The 25,303-nt window shown below is 53.6% G+C and overlaps 1 protein-coding gene across 2 annotated transcripts; it reads left to right on the top strand.

The window, feature by feature from the left end:
• Positions 1-857: 857 nt before the first annotated feature.
• Positions 858-24,998, top strand: CUL7 (cullin 7). 2 transcript variants are annotated; one of them, XM_049764904.1, is made up of 25 exons: positions 858-1,456; positions 2,792-2,943; positions 3,200-3,688; positions 5,371-5,506; positions 5,598-5,794; positions 6,000-6,222; positions 9,672-9,888; positions 9,970-10,075; positions 12,080-12,307; positions 12,580-12,670; positions 12,766-12,937; positions 13,145-13,250; positions 13,544-13,639; positions 13,809-13,984; positions 15,439-15,572; positions 15,857-16,039; positions 16,333-16,439; positions 16,527-16,709; positions 21,141-21,301; positions 21,427-21,643; positions 21,758-22,028; positions 23,772-23,917; positions 24,042-24,168; positions 24,249-24,454; positions 24,610-24,998. In XM_049764904.1, the coding sequence occupies exons 1-25, from the start codon at positions 871-873 to the stop codon at positions 24,931-24,933; spliced, it is 5,034 nt and encodes a 1,677-aa protein (XP_049620861.1). In that variant the 5' UTR covers positions 858-870; the 3' UTR covers positions 24,934-24,998. The 2 variants fall into 2 exon arrangements, 1 of the variants encoding a protein (XP_049620861.1); XR_007491191.1 differs by lacking the exon at positions 24,042-24,168 and having other exon boundaries at positions 24,610-24,750.
• The last annotated feature ends 305 nt before the right edge of the window (positions 24,999-25,303 follow it).

Here is a 25,303-nt window from a genome sequence, read left to right as displayed (position 1 = left end):
GCCATCGCCATCGCCTGCGCTGCGTCCCTGGCTCTGCGAAGGACGGGCCTCGCGCCGGGACCCCCGTCGGCTTCCGAGGTGGCCAGAGCCCCCCGCGACCCCTGTCCCCGCCTGGGGGGGACCCCGCTGCCCCTATCTATCTCCTTGATCGCCTCTCCGCCCTCCCTTCCCTCCCCTTCTCTTCCCCCTCCGGCCTTGCCGCGCGGATCCCCCTCTCTCCAGCCCACATCTCCGGTGGCTTCCTCCCCGTGGGTCCACCGGGGTCCCCCCTGCCCGGGCATCCCTCTCGGGTCCGGGCTGGATCGTGCCTCCCCGCTTTGGGCGCCTGCAGCCTCCCTCCCTGCGCCTGCACTCTGCGCCCTCCTTCATTCCTTCCATCACTGGCCCGGGCCTCTCTGCGCCTGCCCTTGCCTCCCTGCTGGAGCCAGCTGAGCCCCCCCTCCTTCTTCCCATTCCAGCCCTTTCGGGGTCCCGCGCGTTAAGCCCTGCTCGCACACCCCTCTGGATTCGGGCTCGGCTCTTGGGGAGCCGTGCGCCCTGGTCACGCCCACGCGCGCACACCCCTCTGGCTTGCACCCCGCTCCGAGCTGCTGGCCTTTGGGCTGACTTGTAGCTTCAGCACTGCCCTGCCCACTGCTCCCCCACAGCTGGCCACTCCCCCTGGCTCCAGGCCCTGGGATGCTCCTTCCATCCCCCGAAGTCCAGAACACACTGTTCTCTCTTGTCCAAGGGGCCACTTCTGTGGGCTCGGCCTCCCGGGCCAACAGCAGTGGTCACTTGGCTTGCTTGAGGCCAGGGTGTCCTTGACTGCCTGGCCTCCCGCCCCCAGCCGGCCCGTCCCTTCTCTCCCCTCGTAGGGCAGGTGCCAGCATGGTGGGGGAACTGCGCTACAGGGAGTTCCGAGTGCCCTTGGGCCCCGGCCTGCACGCCTATCCCGACGAGCTGATCCGCCAGCGGGTGGGCCTCGACGGCCACCCCGAGTACCAGATCCGCTGGCTCATCCTGCGGCGAGGGGACGACGGGGAAGCGGGCAGCAGCCAAGTGGACTGCAAGGCGGAGCACGTCCTGCTGTGGATGTCCAACGACGAGATCTACGCCAACTGCCACAAGATGCTGGGGCAGGACGGCCAGGTGGTCGTCCGGCCCTCCTCGCAGGCGGCCACGGGGGAGGCTGGGACCCTGGACAAGGCTGTGCTGCTCGAGATGGAGACGGACGTCAAGTCCCTGATCCAGCGGGCCCTGCGGCAGCTGGAGGACTACGTGGGCTCCACGCCACCCGCGCCCCTGCTTCACACTGTCCATGTGCTCAGCGCCTATGCCAGCATCGAGCCCCTCGCTGAGGTCTTCAAAGACCCCAAGGTCCTGGACTTGCTCATTCACATGCTGAGTAGTCCCGATAACCAGATTCGCTGGAGCGCAGGCCGGATGATACAAGCCCTGGCCTCCCACGATGCTGGTGAGGGGCCCTGGGTGGAGGAAAGGGAAGCAGAAGGGTTGGGTCAGCTCAGGGCCTCGTAGGACACTGGGGCAGGAGCCTCTGACTTCAGGATGGGAATGATTCTGTTGACCTCATAGCTTTAGAAGAAAAGGAGGTGGGAGTCGGGGAGAAAGTGTGGGAGTCGGTGCCCATGTGCGGACCTCAGTTTGATCCTGGCACTGCATAGTTTTTGGAGCGTGACCAGGTACCGTGCTCATGGCCCCAGTACTACCAGACTGGGCAGATTGAATTTCTTCTTTTGTTTGTTTTGTTTTTCGGCACACCAGTGACACTCAGGGGTTACTCCTGACTATGCACTCAGAAATCTCTCCTGGCTTGGGGGACCATATGGGACACGGGGGGGATTGAACCGTGGTCCGACCTAGGCTAGCATGTGCAAGGCAAGATGCCCTGCCGCTTGTGCCACCGCTCCAGCCCCAGATTGTATTTCTGACCTAAGCGATGAACCATCTTATCCAACTGAGTGCTGAGTACTGCTAGAAATAGCTCCTATACCTCCTGAGCATTGCTTGAAAGGGCAACCGCTCACACACCCCTTTGTATTCCGTTTGTTCCTCTGAGTCCTGCTAGGAATTATCCCTCAGCACAGAGCCAGGAGTAAGTCCTGAGCAACTCTAGGTATGTCCCTCCCCCAAATAAAAAAGTCAGAAAAGGCAAAAGAAAAGGAGGTGGGAAGTGAGTGTGGGCATCTGTGCAAAAGAGGGGAAAACTGAGCAAGGGCTGATTCCTGAAGAACTTCCAGTTTCAGGCCAGAGAAATAGAATAGCAGGTAGTGCAGTTGCCTTGCTGACCCAGGTTCAGTTGCGCGCGCGCGCACACACACACACACACACACACACACACACACACACACACACACACACACTTCTTTGACTTTTTGTGGAGAGGCAGAATTTAGAACTATTATAATTTAGGATCTCAGACTATTCTAGGATATGTGTGTGTGTGTAATATCTGAAAAAGTTTTTTTTATTTATTTGTGTTTTTGGGCCACACCCAGCTGCTCTCATGGATTACTCCTGCTCTGTGCTCAGAAATCGCTCCTGGCAGCTCGGGGACCATATGGGTTGCCGGGGATAGAACCCGGGTCTGTCCGAGTCAGCCACATTAAGGCAAATGCCCTACTGTTGTGAAATCACTCTGGTTCTGAACAAGTTTTTTTTTCTTTTTTTTTGGTTCTGAACAAGTTTTAAAACAGATCTGTTCCTAGTGTGTGGTGGCAATGGATTGAGCTGAGAGTAGAAGGCAGGGCTGAGGTTAACCAACAGTTTCTGACTGAGATGTGGGTTCCAGGGACCCGGAATCAGCTCCTGCTCTCTCTGAGCCAGCAAGAAGCCATCGAGAAACACCTGGATTTTGACAGCCGCTGTGTTCTACTGGCCCTGTTTGCACAGGCCACAGTCTCAGAACACCCCATGTCATTTGAGGGCATTCAGTTCCCGCAGGTACTGTGTGTGTGTGTGTGTGTGTGTGTGTGTGTGTGTGTGTGTGTGTGTGTGTGTGTGTGTGTGTGTGTGTGTACCTGTTCCTGTAGGCATGTGGACAAGGACCAACATGGCAGGGACAGGAGCATTCAGTTCCCGCAGGTACTGTGTGTGTGTGTGTGTGTGTGTGTGTGTGTGTACCTGTTCCTGTAGGCGTGTGGACAAGGACCAACATGGCGGGGACAGGAGCACAGATGCTGAAAACTCTGTCTTACAGATCCCAGGCAGGCTTCTCTTCACCCTGGCGAAGCGCTACCTGCTGGTCACCTCCCTCTGGGACCAGCTGAACGACAGCGTGCAACCCGGAGTCCAGAACAGCTCGTGTCCCGAGGAGCTGAGTGGTGAGAGGAGTCGGCTGGAGCTGGAGTTCAACATGACCATGGGCACCCTGATCTCGGAGCTGGTGCAGGCCATGCGCTGGGATTGGGCCTCCAGCCGGCCCGGACCAGTGGCACCAGCCGCCAGCTCCATCTTTCAGCCCCAGTCGGGGGATACAGGCTTGGGGCTCGAAGCCCAGCTCCCCTTCCGGAGGTCCAGGCGGTTTCGACCCCGCACGGAGTTCGCCAGCGGCAACACCTATGCCTTGTACGTGCGGGAGACGCTGCAGCCCGGCATGCGTGTACGGATGCTAGACAACTATGAGGAGGTCAGGGCGGGCGATGAGGGCGAGTTCCGGCAGAGCAACTACGGCGTGCCCCCTGTACAGGTAGGATACAGATGGAAATCTGTGGGACAGGATAGGTGGGGTGGGGAGTGGCAGGTCATCCAAGAAGAAAACCCGCCAGGGCCAGAGTAATAGTATTGGCAGATAGGGCACTCGCCTTGCATGTGGCCCACCGGGGTTCCATCCCGGGCATCCCATGTGGTCCCAGAGCACCGTTAGGAGTGATCCCTGAGCACAGCCAGGAGTAAGCCCTGAGCATCGCTGACTATGTCCCAAAAACTATTAAAAAAAAAATAAACCACCAAGTCACCAAATAATTGAGATGATGATAAAGAAGGGGTGAACCTTGAGGAAGGCATTTATTTGGAGGGCTGAGGGGTCCTCAGTTTAGAAAGATTTGTTCCCAGAAGAAACTGATACTACAGGACTTACCTGAAAGTCAGGGTCAGAGATCCTGTTAGTGGAGGCCAGGACAAGTGTGACAGATGCCATCAGGGATGGTGTGTCAAAACCCCTGCCAGATGCCAAGATGTCCCCAGAGCACAGGCTCTTGGTTTTTGTGCTACTAGTCGCTGTTAGTAGATTTTGACAAACATGGTCACGTGGCACTCCCCACCTCAGCCCCAGGCTCTGTACCTCTCTTGGATCCATACTCAGTGATCTGTCCCTTGTCGCTTGTTGTATTGTTTAAGGGGGCCGCGCCCTGCAGTGCTCCTGTGCTCCTGCCACCAGTGCTCAGGGAACCTTATGGAACCAGGGATGGAACCCGGGCCTCTCATGTGCAAAGTCTATGCCCTCCTTTGAGCCCTCTTCTTGGCTTTTTGTTGGCTGTTATGGTGACCAAGCATACTAGTGATGCTCACTGGGCCACACACTTTTGCCGTGGTGTTTGTACCCATTGTAGTTGCTTGCTGAGTTGCGGTGGGATTCACACACATGCCCAGTGGGAGAGCCGCTGTGCTCACACATATTCCTAGTTGTGGTGCTTCCACATTCCTGACTGTGTGCAGGAGGCCATTTGACTTGCTTTATTGCAGCATGGGGTGGGGTAGGGACCTGAGAGATCCCAGAGTATAGAGGGTAGAAGGACCATACTCAGCACCTGTTCCACTCTTTTTTTGGGGGAAGGGATGCTGTTTTGTTGTTGTTGTTGTTATTGTTTTTGGGTCACACCTGGCAGCGCTCAATGGTTACTTCTGACTCTACGCTCAGAAATCGCTCCTGGCAGGCTCAGGGGACCATGTGGGATGCCGGGATTTGAACCACCACCTTCTGCGTGCAAGGCAAACGCCCCACCTCCATGCTATCTCTCCGGTCCCTAAGGGATGCTTTTTACCCTTTGGGTCACACCTGGCAATGCCTTAGGCTTACTCCTAGTTCTATGTTCAGAGATGCTCCTGGCAGGTGTGGGAGACTGCGGAAGGTAAGTGTCCACCCACTATCTCTCCAACCTCTTCTAGCCAATCATTAACTGACATTCTCTTTCCTTTCTATCTTCTTTGTGGGGAGAGGGGTCTTGAGTGAAGTGTGGGGTTTGGGACACACACTCAGCAGTGCTCAAGGGATACTCCTGGGTCTGTGCTCAGAACAAGTAGTGCTTGAGGGACCATATATGGTACCAGGGATTGAACCAGGGCCAGTTGTGTGCAGGGCAAGCACCTTGACCCTTGTAACATCTATATGGCCCTCCTTCCTTCTCTACTCCTTCCCCTACATATCTCCAGGTGTTCTGGATGTCTATAGGCCGGACCTATTGGGTCCATTGGCATATGCTGGAGATCCTGGGCTTTGAGGAAGACATGGAGGAGGTTGAGGCGGATGCGTACCAGGGGGCAGTGCTCGGTGGATCTCTGGGTATAGGTGAGCCCTAAGTGGAAGCGGCAGTGAGCCCTGGTCAGTGAGCCGTGGTGGGGTTGTGTGGGCAGTGACCTGCCTGTGATTTTTCCCACAGCCCTGCCCACATGGCGGTGGAGGCCCATGGCCGAGCTTTACGCGGTGCCCTTTGTGCCGCCCGAGGAGGAAGACCCTGAAGAGCACGAGCACCTGTCACAAGCCGAGTGGTGGGAGCTCCTCTTCTTCATCAACAAGTTGGAAGGCTCCAACCATCAGGAGGTCCTGCAGATCCTGCAGGAGCATCTGGACGGGGAGGTAGGGCCCCACATGTGGACACCGGGCAGGGAGAGATGCTCCCAGGGCTGTGGGTGGGTCTGGAAGTGAGCAAGCGAGCTGGGGGCTGAAGAGAAGTATCTAGAACTTTTGGAGGTATTGGCGGGGAGTCGGGGCCAGGAGAGGTTCGGGGTGGGAAGGAGGGTGCGATCCTTCACCTGTGATGACAACTTCTCCCTGGTGACAGATTCTGGACGATGAGATCCTAGCTGAGCTGGCCATGCCCATAGAACTGGCGCAGGACCTGCTGCTGGCCCTGCCACAGCGACTCAGTGACAACGCTCTCAGGGACCTGCTCACCTGCCGCGTCTACAGGAAATTCGGGCTCCAGGCCCTGGCAGGGAAGCCGGTCTACCCCTCCCTGCTAGAAGTCCCGGCCCCGTTGCCAGGCTTAGCAGATGCAGCCAGAGGTAAAGATGAGGCATGGGGGAGAAGGCTCAGAGGGCTGGAGCACAGGCTTTGCATGGGGGTGCCCTGAGTTCGATCCCCAGCACCATATTGTTCTCTCCCAACTCCTTGTTGGGAAACACCTCCCCACCACACTCACACTTCCGGGTGTGACATCCCTGCTAGGAGGGAATGGTGAAGGGCCTACCGAAGCTCTGCACACTGATCTCTAGGAGGGCATTAGCCCAGGAATCATATCTGTGCTGCGCTTTGTATGATCCTCTCTGGAAGAGGTGACACTGGCAGGAAGAATTTGAAAGGCAGAGGTAAGGAATGAGTGAGTGACTCTTCCAGAGAATGGAAAATAGAGAGTGAGAAAAACTTCAAATGATGGGGGCTTTATTTGTTTGCTGTTTGGATCACATTCAACTGTGCTCAGGCTCTGCATTCAGGACTCACTCTGGCCGAACTCAGGCCCATTTGGGATACTGGAGATTGAACCCAGTGGGCTGCTTGCAAGACCAAAAAACGCCCTCACAGCTGTGTGTATATGTATGTATAGGTACATATGTAAGTATATAGTATATACATATGTTCTATATATACATATTCTATGTATATGAAGCATGCTGAGTAGTATGCTACATATATGCAAGTATACCATGAAGTAGAAGTATACTACTTATCTTTCTCTGAGTATATAGCACGCAGTGAATGCGTGTACACATCTACTTTTACCCTTCCCTTTGTATTTTTATATTTTGAAATAGTTTGTTTTAGTTTTCGCTTTCATTTTAGAGCCTCATCTGGCTGTGCTCAGGATTGTTCCTGGCTTAGCACTCAGGTATCACTCCTGGTGGTGTTTGGGGGACCCTATGAGATTCTGGGGATCCATACCAGGTCAGCTGCATGCCAGGAAGTGGCCTACCTGCTGTACTATCTCTCCAGCCCCTACTTTTTGTGTGTGTGTGTGTGTGTGGTTTTTGGGTCACACCCGCCAGTGCTCAGGGAATATTCCTGGCTCCAGCCTCAGAAATTGCTCCTAGCAGGCACGGGGGACCATATGGGACGCCGGGATTCGAACCGATGACCTTCTGCATGAAAGGCAAATGCCTTACCTCTATGCTATCTCTCCGGCCCCTCCAGCTCCTATTTTTGAAAAATTTTATTTTGTAATACCAGGGATCACAAACAGCAGGATATAACAGGATTCGAATTCATGACAGTAAACTTGCTACAAGGAAATGAGGGTCCTTCTAGCCCATGTAAATTCCTGCAAGTGTTTGTTGCTTTGTGTGTGTGTGTGTGTGTGTGTTTGGTTTGTGTGCTTTTGTTATAGGGCCATACTCAGATATGCTCATGGCTTATTCCTGGTTCTGTACTCAGAAATCACTCCTGACAGGCTCTGGGGGACCATATGGAATGAGAGATTGAACCTGGGTCAACTGCATGCAAGGCAAACCCCATATGTGCTGTACTGTCACTCCAGCCCCTCCCCACATGTTTTTTTTATTCCCCACATGTTTTGAATATAGGGTAAAATTCCGCTGTTTTGAAGACCAGAGCAATAGTACAACAAATAGGATGCTTGCCTTGTATGTGGTCAATCTGGGTTTTATCCTCAGCACACCATATGATCCCCTAAACACCACCAAGAATGATTTTAGACCTTAGAGCCAGAATAAGTTCTGGGTATATCCAGATGTGGACCAAAATCAAACTAACCTGCAGTTTCCAGATAGAAAGCTTCTTTTTTTTTTTGGTTTTTGGTTTTTGGGTCACACCCAGCAGCACTCAGGGGCTACTCCTGGCTCTATGCTCAGAAATCGCTCCTGGCACGCTCAGGGGACCATATGAGATGCTGGGATTCGAACTGTTGTCCTTCTGCATGCAAGGCAAACGCCTTATCTCCATGCTATCTCTCCATGCTATCTCTCCGGCTCAATAGAAAGCTTCTTGACTGCCTCAGATTTGAGGCCTGGCTCAAACAGGAGAGTAAATTTATTGAATGCACAAGGCCTCAGAACTAACAATGGTGACAAAAAGAACAAAAATTTAAATTTCTCAAGCAGAGCTGGGAAATTAGAATAGGAATAAGGTACTTTCTTTGCATACCATTAATGCTGATCTCTGTCACCACATGTGATTCCCCCAGCCCTACCAGGAATCCCCTGAGTGCAGAGCCAGGAATAAATCCTGAGCCCTCTGGGTGTGGTTCAACAGATAGGAACATTTTTTAAAATAAATAAATATGGACCAAGAGATAATACAGGTAGGGTGCTGGCCTGGCACATGGTTCAATCCCTAGAATCCCATAATGTTCCTTAAGCATCATCAAGAATGACTCCTGACCTCAGAGCCAGGAGAGCCCCTGGGCTGAAAGTGGCCCCAAAACAGAAAATAAATAAATATAACTACTATAATCTCCCAAATTTAACTTTTGAGTGGGAAGGAGGAATTGGGCCACACCCAGACATGCTCAGAAGCCACTCTTGGCACTGAGCTAAGAGATTGAATTGGGGTTATCAGCATGCAAATCAAGTTTCTTACCCTACCCTGATACTATCTCTAGCCCCCAAACCTAACTTGTAAAGGAAAAAAAAAATCAAGCAGGGGCTCCCATGCAAAGGGTCTTTGCTTTGTGTGTGACTGGCCAGGCTTAATCCCTAACACCCCATATTCCCATCTGTTGTATAAAATAATAAAGAGGCCCTTTGGATGGAGTTGGATGGTGATAGGATGAATGGAGGGGTCTTTCTGTGCCGTCCCAACACCACGTGTCTCCAACCCCCACCAGCTGTTGGGTCTACAGGTTCAGGGTGGCAGCAAGAAGAAAATCCACTTACAAGCAGGCTTCAGGAAATATCAGCTTTATTCATTCATGCCGTAGCCAACATGTGTGGCTTCTATCATAACCTTTTACGCTGGATTCCTATTCAGCCTGCATTGTACCTTGTTCCTCAGCCATCTCCTCCTCTGGCTTTGTCCTCCATCCTGCATCCATGCAAATCCCTTTTTGCCCCTCAGGCCAAACCTTTTGTAACCTCCCCAAGACCCCTCCCAGAAATGGGAGGGTTTTTCTTGTAAGTAGGGTTACACGAAGAATGGGGGGGATGGGGCTACACCCATCACCCACTGCTCTGGTTAAAAAAAAAAAAATCAAGATTATCCTTAGAAGAAATAAGGAAAGAAGGGCTGGAGTGACAGCACAGTAGATAGGACATTTGCCTTGCATGTGACTGACCCAGGTTCAATCCCCAGCCTCCCAGATAGTCCCCCTGGCTTACCAGGAGTGACTTCTGAGCTCAGAGCAAGGAGTAACCCTGAGCGCCACTGTGTATGGCCCAAAAACAAAAACAAAGAAATAGACAAAAAAACCCCAAAGAGTTCGGATCTCTCTCCATATCCCATCCCTCACACCGGCCATTCTGGTGACTTGCCCTTCCTTCAGTCAGGGATTTCCTACCTGCAGGTGCCCACAAACCCCTGCAGCGCCTAGCTGAGAGCTTCGGTCCAGCAGGGAAGATCATTCTGGAGCTGGAGCAAGTCCTGAGCTCGGAGAGGCCACCGGAGAACGAGGTCAAGCCTATCCTGGAGCAGCTCCTTGCGCAGCCACAGCCCTTCCTGGCTCTGATGCAGAGTCTTGACTCTCCGCCCGCCAACAAGGCCCTGCAGCTGGATGTCCTCAAGTGAGGGCTGGGCCCGGGGTTGGGGCTCCAGGGGTGCTCCTGAGTGTGCTCGGCTCTCCGCTCACCCCCTCTGCTCCTCAGAGTCCTGCTGCGGCTGGTGGATGTTCCCGATGCTCCGCTGCTCCCTTGGCATGAGGCCATGGAAGCCTGCGTGGCCTGCCTGCGATCCCCAGACACTGACCGAAAGGTACCCTGCCTCCTGGGGAGATGTCAGGCAGCCTCTGGGGTGCTCACCAGCACAGCACAGGGTGGGATTCTGGTGGGCACGGAGGAGTTGGTGCTCTTGGTTTGGGTTCCAAAATGGAACTGTACAAGTACTGGAGAGATGGTGCAGTGGGTAGGGCATTTGCCTTGCATGCAGCTGACTCGAATTTGATCTCTGGCATTCCATATGATTCCCCTGAGCCCTGCCAGGAGTGATCCCTGAGTGAAGTCAGGAGAAAGCCCTGAACACTGACAGGTGTGGCCCAAAAGAGAAAAAAAAAAGGAATTGTAAAGATGAGAAGACAGTTATTAAGGCATTTTTCGTGTACATGTTAGTCCATGGTTCACTCCCCAGCACCACATATGGTCCCCAAGTACCATCAAGAAGGATCCCTGAGCTCTGTTCAGTATGACCCAGCTCCCTGTCCCCAATAAAATGAAACAAAATTGAGCTTAAGGCTAGAGAGAGGGTTTAAAGGGTCATATGCAGGCTTTGCTACTGGAGGCTCAGGTTTATCCCCAACGTTGCAGTAATCCCTGAGCACCAAGCCAGGAGAGGCACCTGAGCACCAAACTAGAACTTGATCAGTAAAATTGAATACTGTCTTGTCTAGGTAATCAAGGAGCCTGAGTAGTAGTACAATGGGTAGAGAGCACTTGCCTTACATGCGGCCAACCTGGGTTCAATCCCCAGAAGCCCATATGGTCTCCAAGCCTGCCAGGAGTGACTCCTGACTGAAGAGCTAGGAGCAAGCCCTGAGCACTGCTGAGTATGAGTTAAAAATGTTTTTGTGACTAGTCACTTTTCGTTTTTTGGGCCACACCCTGCGGCGCTCAGGAGTTACTCCTGGCTATCTGCTCAGAAATCACTTCTGGCAGACTCAGGGGGACCATATGGGAAGGTCATTCGAACCAATGACCTTCTGCATGAAAGGCCAACGCTCTACCTCCATGCTAGCTCTCTGGTCCCTAGTCCCATTTTTTATAGGCCAAAACAACATATGCTATATGCCGAGAATTCTTGCTTCCACCTGAACCCCATTTGTTTAGTATTCCCCACTCACATGCATACAAACACTCATGGGTAGTCACTAGGATTTATATTCCTTATCTCGATACAAACATACTCATATGTCTGACCAAGAAAGTGGCTCAACTGCAGAGCACATGCCTTGCATGTATCAGGCCCTGGGTTCCATTCCTGTCACCCCTAAAATATATGCTTCATACATAAAACAAGGGCCAGGGAGATAGATAGCTTAAAGGACTCTGCATATTTTGCATGTAGAAGCTCAGGGTTCAATTCCTCCAGTACTAATATATGGTCCCCCCACTACCATCAGACACATTCCATATATTATATATGGAATATATATAATTCTGATATATATATACAATTAGAGATATATTACATAGCATAGTATATGACTAATATATATGACTATAATTCTATAGACTACTAATAACAGATAATGTGTATGAAACATAAATAATACCATATAGTACATTAAAGCCTCAGTAGACATTGTGGGCTGGGCCTGTGGGACGAGGAGAGGTGAAGAAGGGTGCAACAGCCTGAGTACAGAGGGCTTGGGAAGGGGCTGGAGAACGTGTGGGTCAGTGTCCATATATAACATCCCTCCCAGCCCCCTCCAGTCCAGTCTAACCCAGCTCAATCTGCTTAGTCTCTAGATAGAGTCCCGTCCCCCTGTAGGAAGATTCCTACAGAGCCTGCTGTCAACAGAATCAGTAGAACTGAGGGTATCACCTATCTTTCCCATTTCTATCTTTGGATCTCGAACGCTACTTGATTCCCAAGTCTCCCGTTCTGTTTGACTTTGGGGCCATGACCAAGAGTGCTCAGGGAACAGGGATCAAACCGGGGCTCCCCCACACAACATGCGCTCCTCTCTCTGAGCTGTCCTCATGGTCCTCCCTCTGCTTGTCTCCATTCTGCTCTTCCCACCCTATTGTCCCACTCCTGCAGGTGCTCCAGGAGCTCATCTCCTTCCTGCACCGTCTGGCCTCCGTGAGCAAGGACTATGCCGTGGTGCTGAACCAGCTGGGAGCCCGGGACGCCATCTCCAAGGCCTTGGAGAAGTACCTGGGGAAACTGGAGCTGGCTCAGGAGCTGCGGGACATGGTGTTCCAGTGTGAGAAGAATGCCCACCTCTACCGGAAACTCACGGCCAACATCCTGGGGGGCTGTATCCAGGTCAGGAGGAAAGGCAAGGCACAGGGAGGAGGGATGTGTGGAAGAAAAGGAGACGGGCAGGGCAGGGGCATGAGGGTCATTCCTCAAATGGGGAGCCTCGGTGAGTCTTGCACTGGGGTCCCTGATTTTCCTCTTCCCGCTATTCCATCTGGTCCTTCCAGATGAGGAAGCCCCATTGCCACGGGGCCTTTCATTGTGGTGTGTTGCTTTGTGTTTCCCATGATCCTTCTCTTCCCTGCACCTCTTCTTTCTGTCTCCCTTGATGGCTGCAGATGGTGCTGGGCCAGATTGAGGACAACAGACGTACCTGTCGACCCATCAACACCCCCTTCTTTGACGTCTTCCTCAGATATCTGTGCCAGGGTGTGTGCCCACCTCCATGTTCCCATTTCCTGTGCTGTCACCAGTCGCCCTCGGTACCAGCCACTCAGATCACCCTTCCCTTCCACCCGCCCTAGGTTCCAGCATGAACATGCAGGAAGACAAGTGCTGGAAGAAGGTGGAGGTGTCCTCCAACCCACACCGTGTTGGCAGGCTGATTGACCGCAACCCCAAGACCTACTGGGAGTCCAATGGCAGCGCTGGCTCCCACCACATCACCGTTCACATGCGCCAGAACGTGCTGGTCAGGTGCTCACCTCCCTGCAGCCCAGCCGCCTTTCCCATCTTGGCGGGGCAGGGTGGGGGTGTGGTCCCTGGAATGGAACCTGGGGATCTTGCACCTACCGCCTCCCAGCTCCACCAACTCTGAGCGTCCCTGAACATTACCAAGGAAGGGGTCCCCTTGATGCTGCTTGCTGGGTTCCATTCTGACAGGTTCCTCCTTTGCATTCATAGGCAGCTGAATCTCCTTGTGACCAGTGAAGACTCTAGCTACATGCCAGCTCGGGTGGTCGTGCTCGGGGGCGACCGTGTCAATGCCCTGAACACGGAACTCAACTCGGTAAGGGGCCCAGTGCCACAAGGTTCCTCTACCCTGCAGGTCTCCTCTTGCCCAGATGCCTAAATGCCCCAACTGCTCTCTCAGGAGCCCTTTGGGAAGTGGGGTCCTTTGTTCTATGTGTGGGTTGGTCTCCAGCCCTGGGTAAAAACAGTGGCAGGAGAATCCTAATATCAGAACCTGCATGGCCTAAGGACTGGGGACAGGAAGGGGATCGAGAGAGCACAGCACCGCTGGCTTCTCTCCACTCCCCCGCCCTGTGTCTGTGGAGGTGATAGCCCCCGGTGCCCTGCCAGGTGAATGTGCTGCCCTCTGCCAGCCGAGTGATCCTCCTGGAGAACCTGAACCGCTTCTGGCCCGTCATCCAGATCCGCATCAAACGCTGCCAGCAGGTAGGACATGGCCGGGACTTCAGCCTCGAACTCAGGCCTCTGGTGCATCTCCAGAGCCAGAGCTGCTGGGGATGAGGCTTTGAGGTGCGGATGATGCACCCTGTCCCCAGGAGGAGGGATAGAAAGAAGAGGAGGAGCGCAGGTGCAAAGGGGCCTGTGTACCTTGCAGGGCGGTATCGACACACGCATCCGGGGCCTGGAGATCCTGGGCCCCAAGTCCACATTCTGGCCCGTGTTCCGGGAACAGCTGTGCCAGCACACGCGCCTCTTCTACATGGTTCGGTCGCAGGCCTGGAGCCAGGACATCGTAGAGGACCGCAGGAGCCTCCTGCACCTGAGTTCCAGGTGAGTAAGAACATGGGCGTGTGAGAGAGTGGGGCCGAAGTTGCTATGAGGAAATGAGACAGAAGGCTAACCTGATTCTTGGGAGTGTCTAGAGAGTTCTGCAGTTGGGGAGGAGATAAGGTATAAAGAGAGGTGATTGGGGACCAGAGCAATAGCACAGCAGGTAGGATATTTGCCTTGTATGTGGCCAACCTGCATTGGCCACCTGTTGGATTTCTGGCAACCATATGGTCCCCTGAGGCACTGCCAGAAGTGGTCCCTGGGTACAGAGCCAGGAGTAACTCCTGAGTTCCATAGCAGTGTTTGACTCAAAAAATCAAAAGACAAAACTTGAGGTGATTGCTCTGGGGGCTGGGAGTGAGTGGTGTTGGTTAGGAGCGGGAGCTGGGGCATGGAGCTGCAGAGTGTGCTATTTGCTGCCAGTTCTCCTGTCATCTCAGGGTGGTTGGCACTGGGGTGATGTACAACTCTAGCTTCCATTGGGAGAGGGAAAGAGGCTCAGGGAGAACACTCAGGTTCCATCCCAGACACTCAAAAGAACTTCTAGGGCCAGAGAGTTAGCACAGATGATGAGGAAAATAGAGCCCTGTCTACAGTTGAGTCTTGCGGCATTACATAACCATGGTGGGCATTCAGGGTGTCCTTGAAATGGTCTTCATCTCGCTTTCTAATTTTGAGAATGTGGGACCATCCTCCAAGAACGCTCATGTCCTTGAGTGGTCCAGACCCTGCTTTGTAAAATAATGTTTCGTTGGTGCCAAAGAGATAATACAGTGTTAAAGGCACTTGCCTTGCACTTGGCTAATCTGGGTTCAATCCTCAGCACCCCGTATGGTCTCTGAGCCCACCAGAAGTGATTCCTGAGCACAGAGTAAGGAATAACTGTTGAGCACCCCTGGGTGTGGCCCAAAAACTATACTTGGAGCTTACTTCTGGCTCTGCACTCAAGGATCACTCCTGGTGGTCGCTGGGGACCATATGGGATGCCGGGGATTATGCTTGGATCTGCACATGCAGAATAAGTACCCTATTCTTTATACTATTGCTTTGGTCTAGGACCCATATATATATAATGTATATATATATATATATATAATGTATATATGTTATATATATTATATACATATAAGAATAAGAGCTCAGGGGGCCGGAGAGATAGCATGGAGGTAAGGCGTTTACCTTGCATGCAGAAGGACGGTGGTTCAAATCCCAGCATCCCATATGGTCCCCCGAGCCTGTCAGGAGCGATTTCTGAGCATGGAGCCAGGAGTGTCCCCTGAGCGCTGCTGGATGTGACCCCCCCCAAAAAAAAAAAAAAAAAAGAGAATAAGAGCTCAAGTGGGTCCACCAGCACCACTGGAGTCACCCTGAGCAGAGCCAGGAATAGCCCGAGTACCGCTGGCTGTGGCCAAAAACAAAAATGAAAACACTTCAAGTTCTTTTCTTCTTCCCAGACTCACTGGGGCTCTGCGCCATGAGCAGAGTTTTGCTGACCGCTTCCTCCCTGATGATGAGGCCACGCAAGCCCTGGGCAGGACCTGCTGGGAGGCGCTGGTCAGCCCCCTGGTGCAGAACATCACCTCCCCCGGTAACCACCCAACCCGGTCCGCCCAGCCTTTGCTTGCCCCCCACAAACCAGCCCCTGCTTCTCCACCCTCCTTGACACCTGCACTCATTCGTTCCTGCTGTCCCTACCTCCAGCACCCCCACCTGTCTCCCAGCTCATCCCCAGCTCCACTGCCCCTGTCTCTGCTCCCCGGTGCCACTGACCTCACCCTCCCTTCCAGTCTCTCTCCGTGTGGGTTCTTTCCCTCTCAATGTCTCCCCACCGCCCTGGACACACTGTCCCCTGGCTGCTCTCCCGCTCTCTAGATGAGGATGGCGTTAGCCCGCTGGGCTGGCTGCTGGACCAGTACCTGGAGTGTCGTGAGGCGGCCCACAACCCCCAGAGCCGCGCTGCAGCATTCTCCTCACGGGTGCGCCGCCTCACCCACCTGCTGGTGCACGTGGAGTCCTTTGAGGCACCCCTAAAGGCAGCGACCGCTCCTCGACCCAGTGAGTGTGGGCATGCAGGCAGGAGACCTTCCTGGGGTTCTCCACTATATCTGTACCCCTGCCCTCTCTTCAGCTCAGCCTGTTCTTCATGCAGATGTGTGTAAGGCTTAGCCTATGCACTGCAGGTGTGTGTGTGTGTGTGTGTGTGTGTGTGTGTGTGTGTGTGTGTGTGTGTATCCATCGCTTCTGAAAGTTGTGTGTCAGGGACATTCCCTTCTGTTCACCCTTGAAAGGGACCCTGGAACTGAGGGGCTACACCTCCCATCCTACCCTGCCTCTCCCTCTGTCCCCAGAGGGCAAGACCAGAAGCCACAACTGGAGCTCCTTGGCCACACAAGGGCTTTGCAGCAGCATCATGAAGAATGTGAGCCGCTGCTGGCAGGCTGTGGTGGAGGAGCAGGTGAGCCACAGGGTCTGGGGGTGTGAAGGGGAACACATATCGAGTCTGGGGACGCCCCATCACATGATCGCCCGCCCGCTCCTGCAGGTCAACAGCTTCCTGACCTCACACTGGCAGGACGATGACTTTGTGCCACGCTACTGTGAACACTTCCACAACCTACTCAAGGCCGGAGATGAGCTGTTCGGGCCGCGTGCAGCCTTCCTGCTTGCACTGCAGAATGGCTGTGCCAAGGCCCTGCTGAAGTTGCCCTTCCTCAGAGCTGCCCATGTAAGCTCCTACCCATGCCTCCCCTATGTCTCTGCCCATAACTTCTCCTCTCCCCGAAATAGCCCTTTCCCCTGCCACAAAGAATACAGACTTGTATTTAACCATGGTATCAAAGATCCAAGAGAGGGGCTGGAGCAATAAGGTAAGGCATGTACCTTGCATGCCGCCAACTTGAGTATGATCCCTGATCACATGGTCCCATGAATTGCTAGGCATGACGTCTGAGCTTAGAGCCAGGAGTAAGCCATGAGCATCCCTGGGTGTGGCTACAAAACAAAATGAAACAAAACAAACTGTACAGTGGAAAGGCACCAGGGAAATGGTTCAAATACTAGAGCAGATATATGGCTAAGGCCCTGAGTTTCATCTCTAGCACCTTGTGGTCCCCTCCAAGTACCTCATTGTGTAACTCTGGAGGCCCTTGAAAATTGCAAGGTATGGCTCCTCTTTAAAAAAAAAAAAAAAAAAGTGAGGGGCCGGAGAGATAGCATGGAGATAAGGCGTTTGCCTTTCATGCAAAAGGTCATTGGTTCGAATCCCAGCGTCCCATATGGTCCCCCGAGCCTGCCAGGAGCGATTTCTGAGCATAGAGCCAGGAGTAACCCCTGAGTGCTGCCGGGTGTGACCCCCCCCAAAAAAAAAAAAACTGGTGTGTCCAGAGTGATAGTACAGAGTGGGTGGGATACTTGCCTTCCACACAACCAACCTGGGTTCAGTCCTCAGCACATCAGATAGCCCCCTGAGCATAGCCAGGTTACCCCCCCCAAAAAAAGTGGGGGCTAAAGAGATAGTGCAGTGGGTAAGACACTTGTTTTGCATACAACAACCAGGTTTAATCCCTGGCACCACATAATGGTCCCCTAAGCTTTACCAGGAGTGATCCCTGAGCACAGAGCCCTGCCAGGCATGCCCTCCCCAGAGAAAAAGAAGAAATGATGAGAATAGGATGGGTTTATGTGCAGTGTACACTGGGTCAGTGGTGGGGGGAATCAGAGACTTTGGTGGAGGGTATGGTGCTGAGATATTTTGTGCATGAAACCCTGCCATTAATATTACTATGAATCTCAGTGCCTAAAATTAAATACAATTTAAAAGATAAAAGTGGGGGGTGGAGCGATAGCACAGCAAGTAGGGCAGTTTCCTTGCATGCAGCCAACCCCAGACAAACCCTGGTTTGATCCTCGGCATCCTATATGGTCCCCCGAGCTTGCCAGGAGCAATTTCTGAGTGCAGAACCAGGAGTAACTCCTGAGTGCCACTGAGTGTGGCCCTAAAACAAAACAAAACAAAAAAGTGGGTGCCAGGGTAAAGACATGTGCCTTTTGTGCATTCAACTCAGTTTAATTAATACCCAGCACCACAGGGTCCCCCAAGCTTCTCCTGGTGGAGCCTTGGAAGCCCCAAGCACTGGTGTGGGTGGCCCTCAGTGCCAACAGGGGGACCTGGTAATCCCTGGCACTGTAGTCCTGAACAACCCTACATCCTGAAACTCTTACATTGAATTGCTGGCCAGGTTGGATGAGGATCACAGTAAGAGACCCGCAGGACTCCTAAGCACCACTGGGAGGCCGCCGAAACACAGACAGCTCAAAAGCGAGGGCCTGGAAAGTGGCTGAGAGGGTTAAAGCTCTTTTCTAGGAGCCAAGGCTGTACAATCTCCAGTGAGCAGAAGAACCGAGGCGACCCTGTTAGCCTGCTGCTAGAGCCTCCCGGAAAAGGGCCAGGGAGGAAGCTGAGCAGTGACTGTGAGGTTCTGAGCTCAGTTCCTGCTGCTCAGTGTGCTCCCAGGAGCTCCTGGACTCCACATAGCTGGAGCAAATGAAATGGCAAAATCAGATAGGGACTGTAGGCGGTTATGTTGATAGATCTTGACGTCTCTCTATGCATGATGGAACAGTGTACCTGCAAGTACTGAAAAACACTCTCTGGCTTCTTTTCTTCTTTTTAAAATTGTATTATTACCCATGGAAAAATGGCTTGGTATGTTTTGATCTTTGTGTTAAAAGCCTTTTCAGGAATCCGAGAGATAGCGTGGTGGGTAGGGTGCAAACAGTTAGATCCCTCGCATCCCATATGGTTTCCTGAGCACAGGCAGGAGTAATGCCTGAGCACTGCCAGGTATGGTCTGACCCCAAACCAAAAATAAACGAAAGCCTAATCAGGTTGTTCTTTGTTCACATTTCAAGTAGATGGGTTGGAGAGACTACAGTGGGTCAAGTGTTTGCCTTGCATATAACTGACCCCAGTTTAATTCCTGGCACCCAGTGTGGTCCCTCAAGCATCACCAGACGTGATCCCTGCGTACCGCCAGGTGTGGCTCCGGAACCAAAAATGTAAAACTTTTTCGAACAAGACTTAAGTGCAGTGATGCTACTATGCAGGACGCCAGAGTTCCCTCTCACACTGCCTGGTCCCAAAGGTTCCCTGGGTGTGGCCCTCAGAACTAAACTGTGAGTAGCCACCGAACATCCCGGGTGTACTCTCCTCACTCTTGAAGAAGCAAATAAAACTTTCTTTCTTTTTTTTTTTTTTTTTTTGGTTTTTGGGCCACACCCGGCGGTGCTCAGGGGTTACTCCTGGCTGTCTGCTCAGAAATAGCTCCTGGCAGGCACGGGGGACCATATGGGACACCGGGATTCGAACCAACCACCTTTGGTCCTGGATCGGCTGCTTGCAAGGCAAACGCCGCTGTGCTATCTCTCCGGGCCCGCAAATAAAACTTTCACAAAATTTTTGTAGCTGTAATTTCTCCCAACATTCTGTTCAGTACATAAGTAAATGTGCTTAACATGTGTCCGATACTATGGTAAGAACTGAAGCAAGAGGAATTCTCTCCTGAGAGTTCAGTTTCCGGGGGTGGGGACTCACGTGGTTAAGCATTTTGGCCAGAACTGGGTATCTCCGTTGCTTCCCACGTTCTCAGCTTCAAAGCCTATGACTTTTTTTGTTTGCTTGTTTGGTTCTTGTTTCTGGGGCCACACACAACAGTGTTCAAGATTGGTTACTCCTAGCTCTGCACTTAGGAATTACTCCTGACAGGCTCAAGGACCATATGGGACCATATGCTGGGAATTGAACCTGGGCTGCATGCAAGGCAAATACCCTACCTGCTGGTCTATCACTCCAGCCATTTTCATTTTCATGATTTCATATTATGAATTCTCCTTATTTGAGAGGAAGATCCCCCTCCCCCCCAAGCAGTGCTCAGGAAGGGTGCTTCATCACCTCTGGTGATGGCCAGTGATTTCATGTAAGAGCCCAAGAATGTAGTGCTGGGCCCTCCTGTGCTGGGGACCTCCCATTATGCACCAGGCCTGGTGAGGGGAAAATGGGATGTGGGAGTGTGACTGTGGTTGGTCCCATATGCCTCACATATCTCTCCAGCCTTTATTTTATTTATTATTATTGTTTGTTTGGACCACACCTAGCTGTTCTCAGAGCTTAACTCCTGGCTTTGCCCTGATGAATCATTCCTTGCCATATGGCCTGTCAGGGATCAAACCTTACCCACTGGACAATCTCTCCAACCCCTAGTCAATATTCTAAATTTGTTTATTTTGGGGGGGGGGGTTTGGGGCCACACTTGTTTGACGCTCAGGGGTTACTCCTGGCTATGAGCTCAGAAATTGCTCCTGGCTTGGGGGGACCATATGGGATGCCAAGGGATCAAACTACAGTCTTTCCTGGGCCGGGCGGTGGCGCTAAAGGTAAGGTGCCTGCCTTGCCTGCGCTAGCCTTGGACGGACCGAGGTTCGATCCCCCGGTGTCCCATATGGTCCCTCAAGCCAGGAGCAACTTCTGAGCACATAGCCAGGAGTAACCCCTGAGCGTTACCGGGTGTGGCCCAAAAACCAAAAAAAAAAAAAAAAAAAAACTACAGTCTTTCCTTGGCTAGTGCTTGCAAGGCAGACACCTTACCTCTAGCGCCACCTTGCCGGCCCCCTAAATTTCTTTTTTGTGTGAGTTTTCTTTGGGTGGACACACCCATCAGTGCTCATGGGACATTGTAGAGCTGTGGAGGGAGCCCTGGACTCCTCCTGCCTGCAAAGCATGTGCTGAATCCCCTTATTCTTGTTTTCACTTTCGAATTGCTCATGTTTGTTTACATTTTAGGAAACTTTTTTATTTTGGTGTTTGGTTTTTGGGTCACACCCGGCGGCGCTCAGGGGTTACTCCTGGCACTGTGCTCAGAAATCGCTCCTGGCAGGCACGGGAGACCATATGGGATGCCGGGATTCAAACCACCGCTGGTCCTGGGTCGGCTGCTTGCAAAGCAAAGGCCCTACCGCTGTGCTATCTCTCCGCCCCCCTAGGAAACTTTGTGTGACTGGGGCTGCTGGCGGCTGGTTTCTCCCTCCTTTCTATCCTCCCCACGCTGCCCTGTCCCCTCAATCCGTCACGACCACAATTTTTGTGCCATGTCCCCCCTAGGTGAGTGAGCAGTTTGCCCGACACATTGACCAGCGGATCCAGGGCAGCCGCATCGGCGGGGCCCGTGGGCTAGAGATGCTGGCCCAGCTGCAGCGATGCCTGGAGACAGTGCTCACCTTCAGCGGCCAGGAAATCGCCCTCACCTTTGAGCACTACTACCAGTGAGTGGACGCAGGTGGAGGCAGCGAGATAATGGGCGGGAAGGGAACCTGGGTCAGGGGGGGGACTTCGGGGAGGCCGTGCCGAGGGTCCCCCTGAGGCCGGCCCTGGCCTGTGTGTGCTGCAGACACTACATGGCGGACCGTCTCCTGGGCATGGGCTCGAGCTGGCTGGAGGGGGCCGTGCTGGAGCAGATCGGCCTCTGCTTCCCCAACCGCCTCCCCCAGCAGATGCTGCGGAGTCTGAGCATCTCCGAGGAGCTGCAGCGCCAGTTCCACATCTACCAGCTCCAGCGGCTGGATCAGGAGCTCCTAAAGCTGGAGGAGACGGAGAAGAAAATGCAGGTGGGGGGCTCCCCCGGCAGGCTCAGTGGCCCATGGGAGGGGCGGGAGAGGAACACACCGCCCACTAGTGCTGCCCCATGCTTCGGGGACCCTCATGTTCCTCCCCTTACTTAGGTGGGCCATGAGGCAGGTGTCCAGGAGCTGGAGGAAAGGAAGGCGGAGGAAGCCAGGGCACTAGCAGAGGCAGCAGGCCCCGAGGAGGAGGAGGAGGAGGACGAGAATGAGGACCTCTTCTATGAAGGGGTGATGCCCGACGTGTGCGTGCTGGTGCTGGCACCGCGTTGCTGGCCCGTCGCCTCCATCTCCCGCACGCTCAACCCCAGAACCTGCCTGCCCGCCTACCTGAGGGGCACCTTGAACCGGTACTCCAACTTCTACAACAAGAGTGAGTGAGGAGGCGTGTGGGCTGCTGGGAAGGGATCTGAGTTTGGGGCGGTGGGGCGGTGGATGGGCTTGAAAAGAGAGGGCTGGAACTTTGGGGTTAGAGGCTCTCAGACTTAACAGTCTGGACTGATGTCTGGTAGCTGAAAGGGCTGGAGCAGGGATCAAAGCGATAACACCGTGAGTGCATAGCTTACTTTGCAGAGAGTAGACCTGAGTTTGATCCCCTACGTCCCATTTGGTCCCTTAAGACTGCTAGGAGCTGGAGCTGGAGCTGGAGAGATAGCGTGGAGGTAGGGCATTTGCCTTGCATGCAGAAGGACAGTGGTTCGAATGCCAGCATCCTATCTGGTCCCCTGAGCCTGCCAGGAGCAATTTCTGAGCATAGAGCCAGAAGTAACTCCTGAGTACCACCGAGTGTGACCCCCCCCCAAAAAAAAAAAAAAACTGCTAGGAGGGATGTCTGAGTGTGGAGCCAGGAGGAAGCCCTGAGCATCATTGGGTATAACAAAAACAAACAAAGGGTTGGAGCATACCACTTATATGTAGGAGGCTCAAGTCCAACTCAGGCACTGATTGGTCCCCTCCTGATGTCACTCCCCTCCAGCCAAGAGTAACCCCTGGACAGATGTGACTTCCACAAAAAAAGAGAGACCCAGGAGGAGGGATGAAGATGTGACTGAACTGATAGTATAAAGCTCTGGATTTCAGCCCTCAGCACAGCATGGCCCCAGTAGCATAGGGATACCCAGACTGTAAAGAAAAAGAGACCCAGGATACTTACTGACTGTTGATGGGATGGAGGTGGAATGCCCCTGAGGCCACCCAAAATGGCATTTGCTCCCCTTAAAGTCATTCTTCTCTGACAGGTGTCCTGGTTGATCCTTCTGGTTATGTTTGTTTTTCTGGTTGCCTTTAAGGCATGTTCCTTTCCCATTGTTTTGGTTTGGGGTCACATCTGGAGATGCTGAGGATTTAACTCCTGGCTCTGCACTCAGGAATTACTCCTGGCAGGGCTCAGGAGACCCTATGAGATACCGGAGAATGAACTCAGGTTGGCTGGCTGTGTGCAAGGCAAGTGCCCTAGTACCCATGCTAGCGCTCCTCCAGTTTCAAGAGTCTGGCTTTGCCTTGTGTCCTGGTTTTGGCTTCCGAAGGAAACAGAAAAGAAGTAATTTGGATTAGAGGAGATAGTTCAGCTAATGGAGTGCCCTAGACCTGCCCACAATGGCCTCAGACTGAAACTATAAGAAGAATTTGGGGTCAGAGTGATAGTAGGGCATTTGACTTGCATGTAGCAGACCTGGGACTGTTCCGGGTTCAATCCTGGCATCCCATATGGTCCCCCAAGCCTGCCATGAGCAATTTCTGAGTGTAGAGCCAGGAGTAACCCCTGAGCGCTGCTGGGTGTGGCCTCAAAACACACAAAAGAATGTGGAAGTGATACCAACGCTGTAGGGCATTTGCCTTGCGTGCAGCTGACCCAGGACTGATCCGTGTTTGATCCCTGGCATCCTATATGGTCCCTCGAGCCTGCTCGGAGCAATTTCTGAGTACAGAACCAGGAGTAACCCCTGGGTGTGGCCCAAAAACTAATAGAAAAGAATATGGAAGGCCGGACCTAGACCTGGGGTGGGCCATAGCTCCCTGGGGTACACCCAGATACAGGCATAGAGAAGATAGGCAAGGGATCTGGGTGTCATGTCAAAAAGGAAGGGGACAAAGCCTTCCTCTCCTGGTCCCCCAGGTCAGAGCTACCCGGTCCTGGAGCAGGGCCCGCCAAAGCGGTTGCAGTGGACGTGGCTGGGCCGGGCAGAGCTGCAGTTCGGGGACCAGACCCTGCACGTGTCCACCGTGCAGATGTGGCTGCTGCTGCACCTCAATGACCTGCCGGTAGCCTGGATCCCCAAGGCCCTGCCGTCACCCTCACCTTTTCCTCCCCACACCTCAACTCCCAGTCCCTTTCCCGCCCCTGGAGAGGCCTCGAGTATGAGAGAGCCACAATCCTCCCCCACAGGCCGTGTCTGTGGAGAGCCTTCGAGTGCTGTCCGGGCTCTCTCCCGACATCCTGGACCAGGCCATCGGGCCTCTGACAGCCTCTCGAGGTCCCCTGGACCTGCACGAGCCCAAGGATGTCCCCGGAGGTAGGCCTGTGGGCAGACGGACCCTGACTTCTGAACCCGCCTCCTCTGCCCTCCCGCCCCATGACCCTAACTCCTTACAGGGCTGCTCAAGATTCGAGAGGACTGGGACGAGCCCCAGCCCAGGAGGGGCAGCGTGTGGCTCATTCCCCCTCAGACATACCAGACAGCGGAGGATGAGGAGGGCCGCAGCATGGAGAAGAGAAGGAACCTCCTGAACTGCCTCATCGTCCGCATCCTCAAGGGCCAGGGAGCGGAGGGGCTGCATATTGACCGGCTGGTCTGCCTGGTTGGTGGGGCAGAGGGTCCCTCGGAGCCTGGGGGTGTAGCCGGGAGGGGTGATTCCCCCAACAGTGGAGACTTCCTGTCTGGCCAGTTGCAAAGCTGGGTGGGGCAGGTCTTGCTGGTATCTGGGCCCTGGACACCCCTTTTCTCTTCGCACAGGTACTAGAGGCCTGGCAGAAGGGCCCGTGCCCATCCCGGGCTATGGTCAGCAGCCTGGGGCAGGGGGCCACGTGCAGCAGCACTGACGTGCTGGCCTGTATCCTGCACCTCCTGGGCAAGGGCACAGTGAAGCGCCATGAGGACCGGCCGCAGATGTTGTCCTACGCTGTCCCCGTGACGGTCTTGGAGCCGCAAACGGAGTCCCTGAACCCAGGCTCCTCGGGCCCCAACCCCCCTCTGACCTTCCATACCCTGCAGATCCGCTCTCGGGGTGTGCCCTACGCTTCTGGCACAAACACCCAGAGCTTCTCCACCTTCCGGTAGCTCTGGAGTGGGCTGAAGGCTGCCAGGCTGGGGCTGGCTACCATAATAAAATGTCAGAAGGTGAAGCTTTTTTCCTAGGCTCGTGTGCCTTCCATACTGCTGTGATTAGAGAGAGGAGCAGGTACTCCTGGCAGGCAAGGGGTACCTGCCCTTTGGTTTGGGCTGCCTCTACCATGCCAGGGGACCAGCTCACCCATGTGAGAGAAGGTATGAGCTGTGACTTTGTATTCCCCTCTTTGAAGGGGAGTTCTATGGACCAGAATAGAGCTCTTCCACTTCTCAGAGTGGGTGTGGTGAGAAAGCAGAAGCCCCAAGACAGGGCCAAAGAGATGCACAGTGGGTAGGGTGTTTGCCTTGCACACAGCCTATG

The sequence above is a fragment of the Suncus etruscus genome, chromosome 18 (assembly GCF_024139225.1).
Source record: "Suncus etruscus isolate mSunEtr1 chromosome 18, mSunEtr1.pri.cur, whole genome shotgun sequence".
Classification (NCBI taxonomy): Eukaryota; Metazoa; Chordata; class Mammalia; order Eulipotyphla; family Soricidae; genus Suncus; species Suncus etruscus.
Note: the sequence above shows the minus strand (reverse complement) of the source record. Positions and strands in the feature narration are given on the sequence as shown.

What these genes read in the sequence shown, in the direction of transcription:
- CUL7 (XM_049764904.1), top strand. Translation starts at nt 871, where the DNA reads ATGGTGGGGGAACTGCGCTACAGGGAGTTCCGAGTGCCCTTGGGCCCC. An exon ending in CTCCTGCACCTGAGTTCCAG is followed by an intron (nt 13,985 to 15,438) that starts GTGAGTAAGAAC and finishes TCTTCTTCCCAG; the next exon opens with ACTCACTGGGGCTCTGCGCC. An exon ending in ACCTTTGAGCACTACTACCA is followed by an intron (nt 21,302 to 21,426) that starts GTGAGTGGACGC and finishes TGTGTGCTGCAG; the next exon opens with ACACTACATGGCGGACCGTC.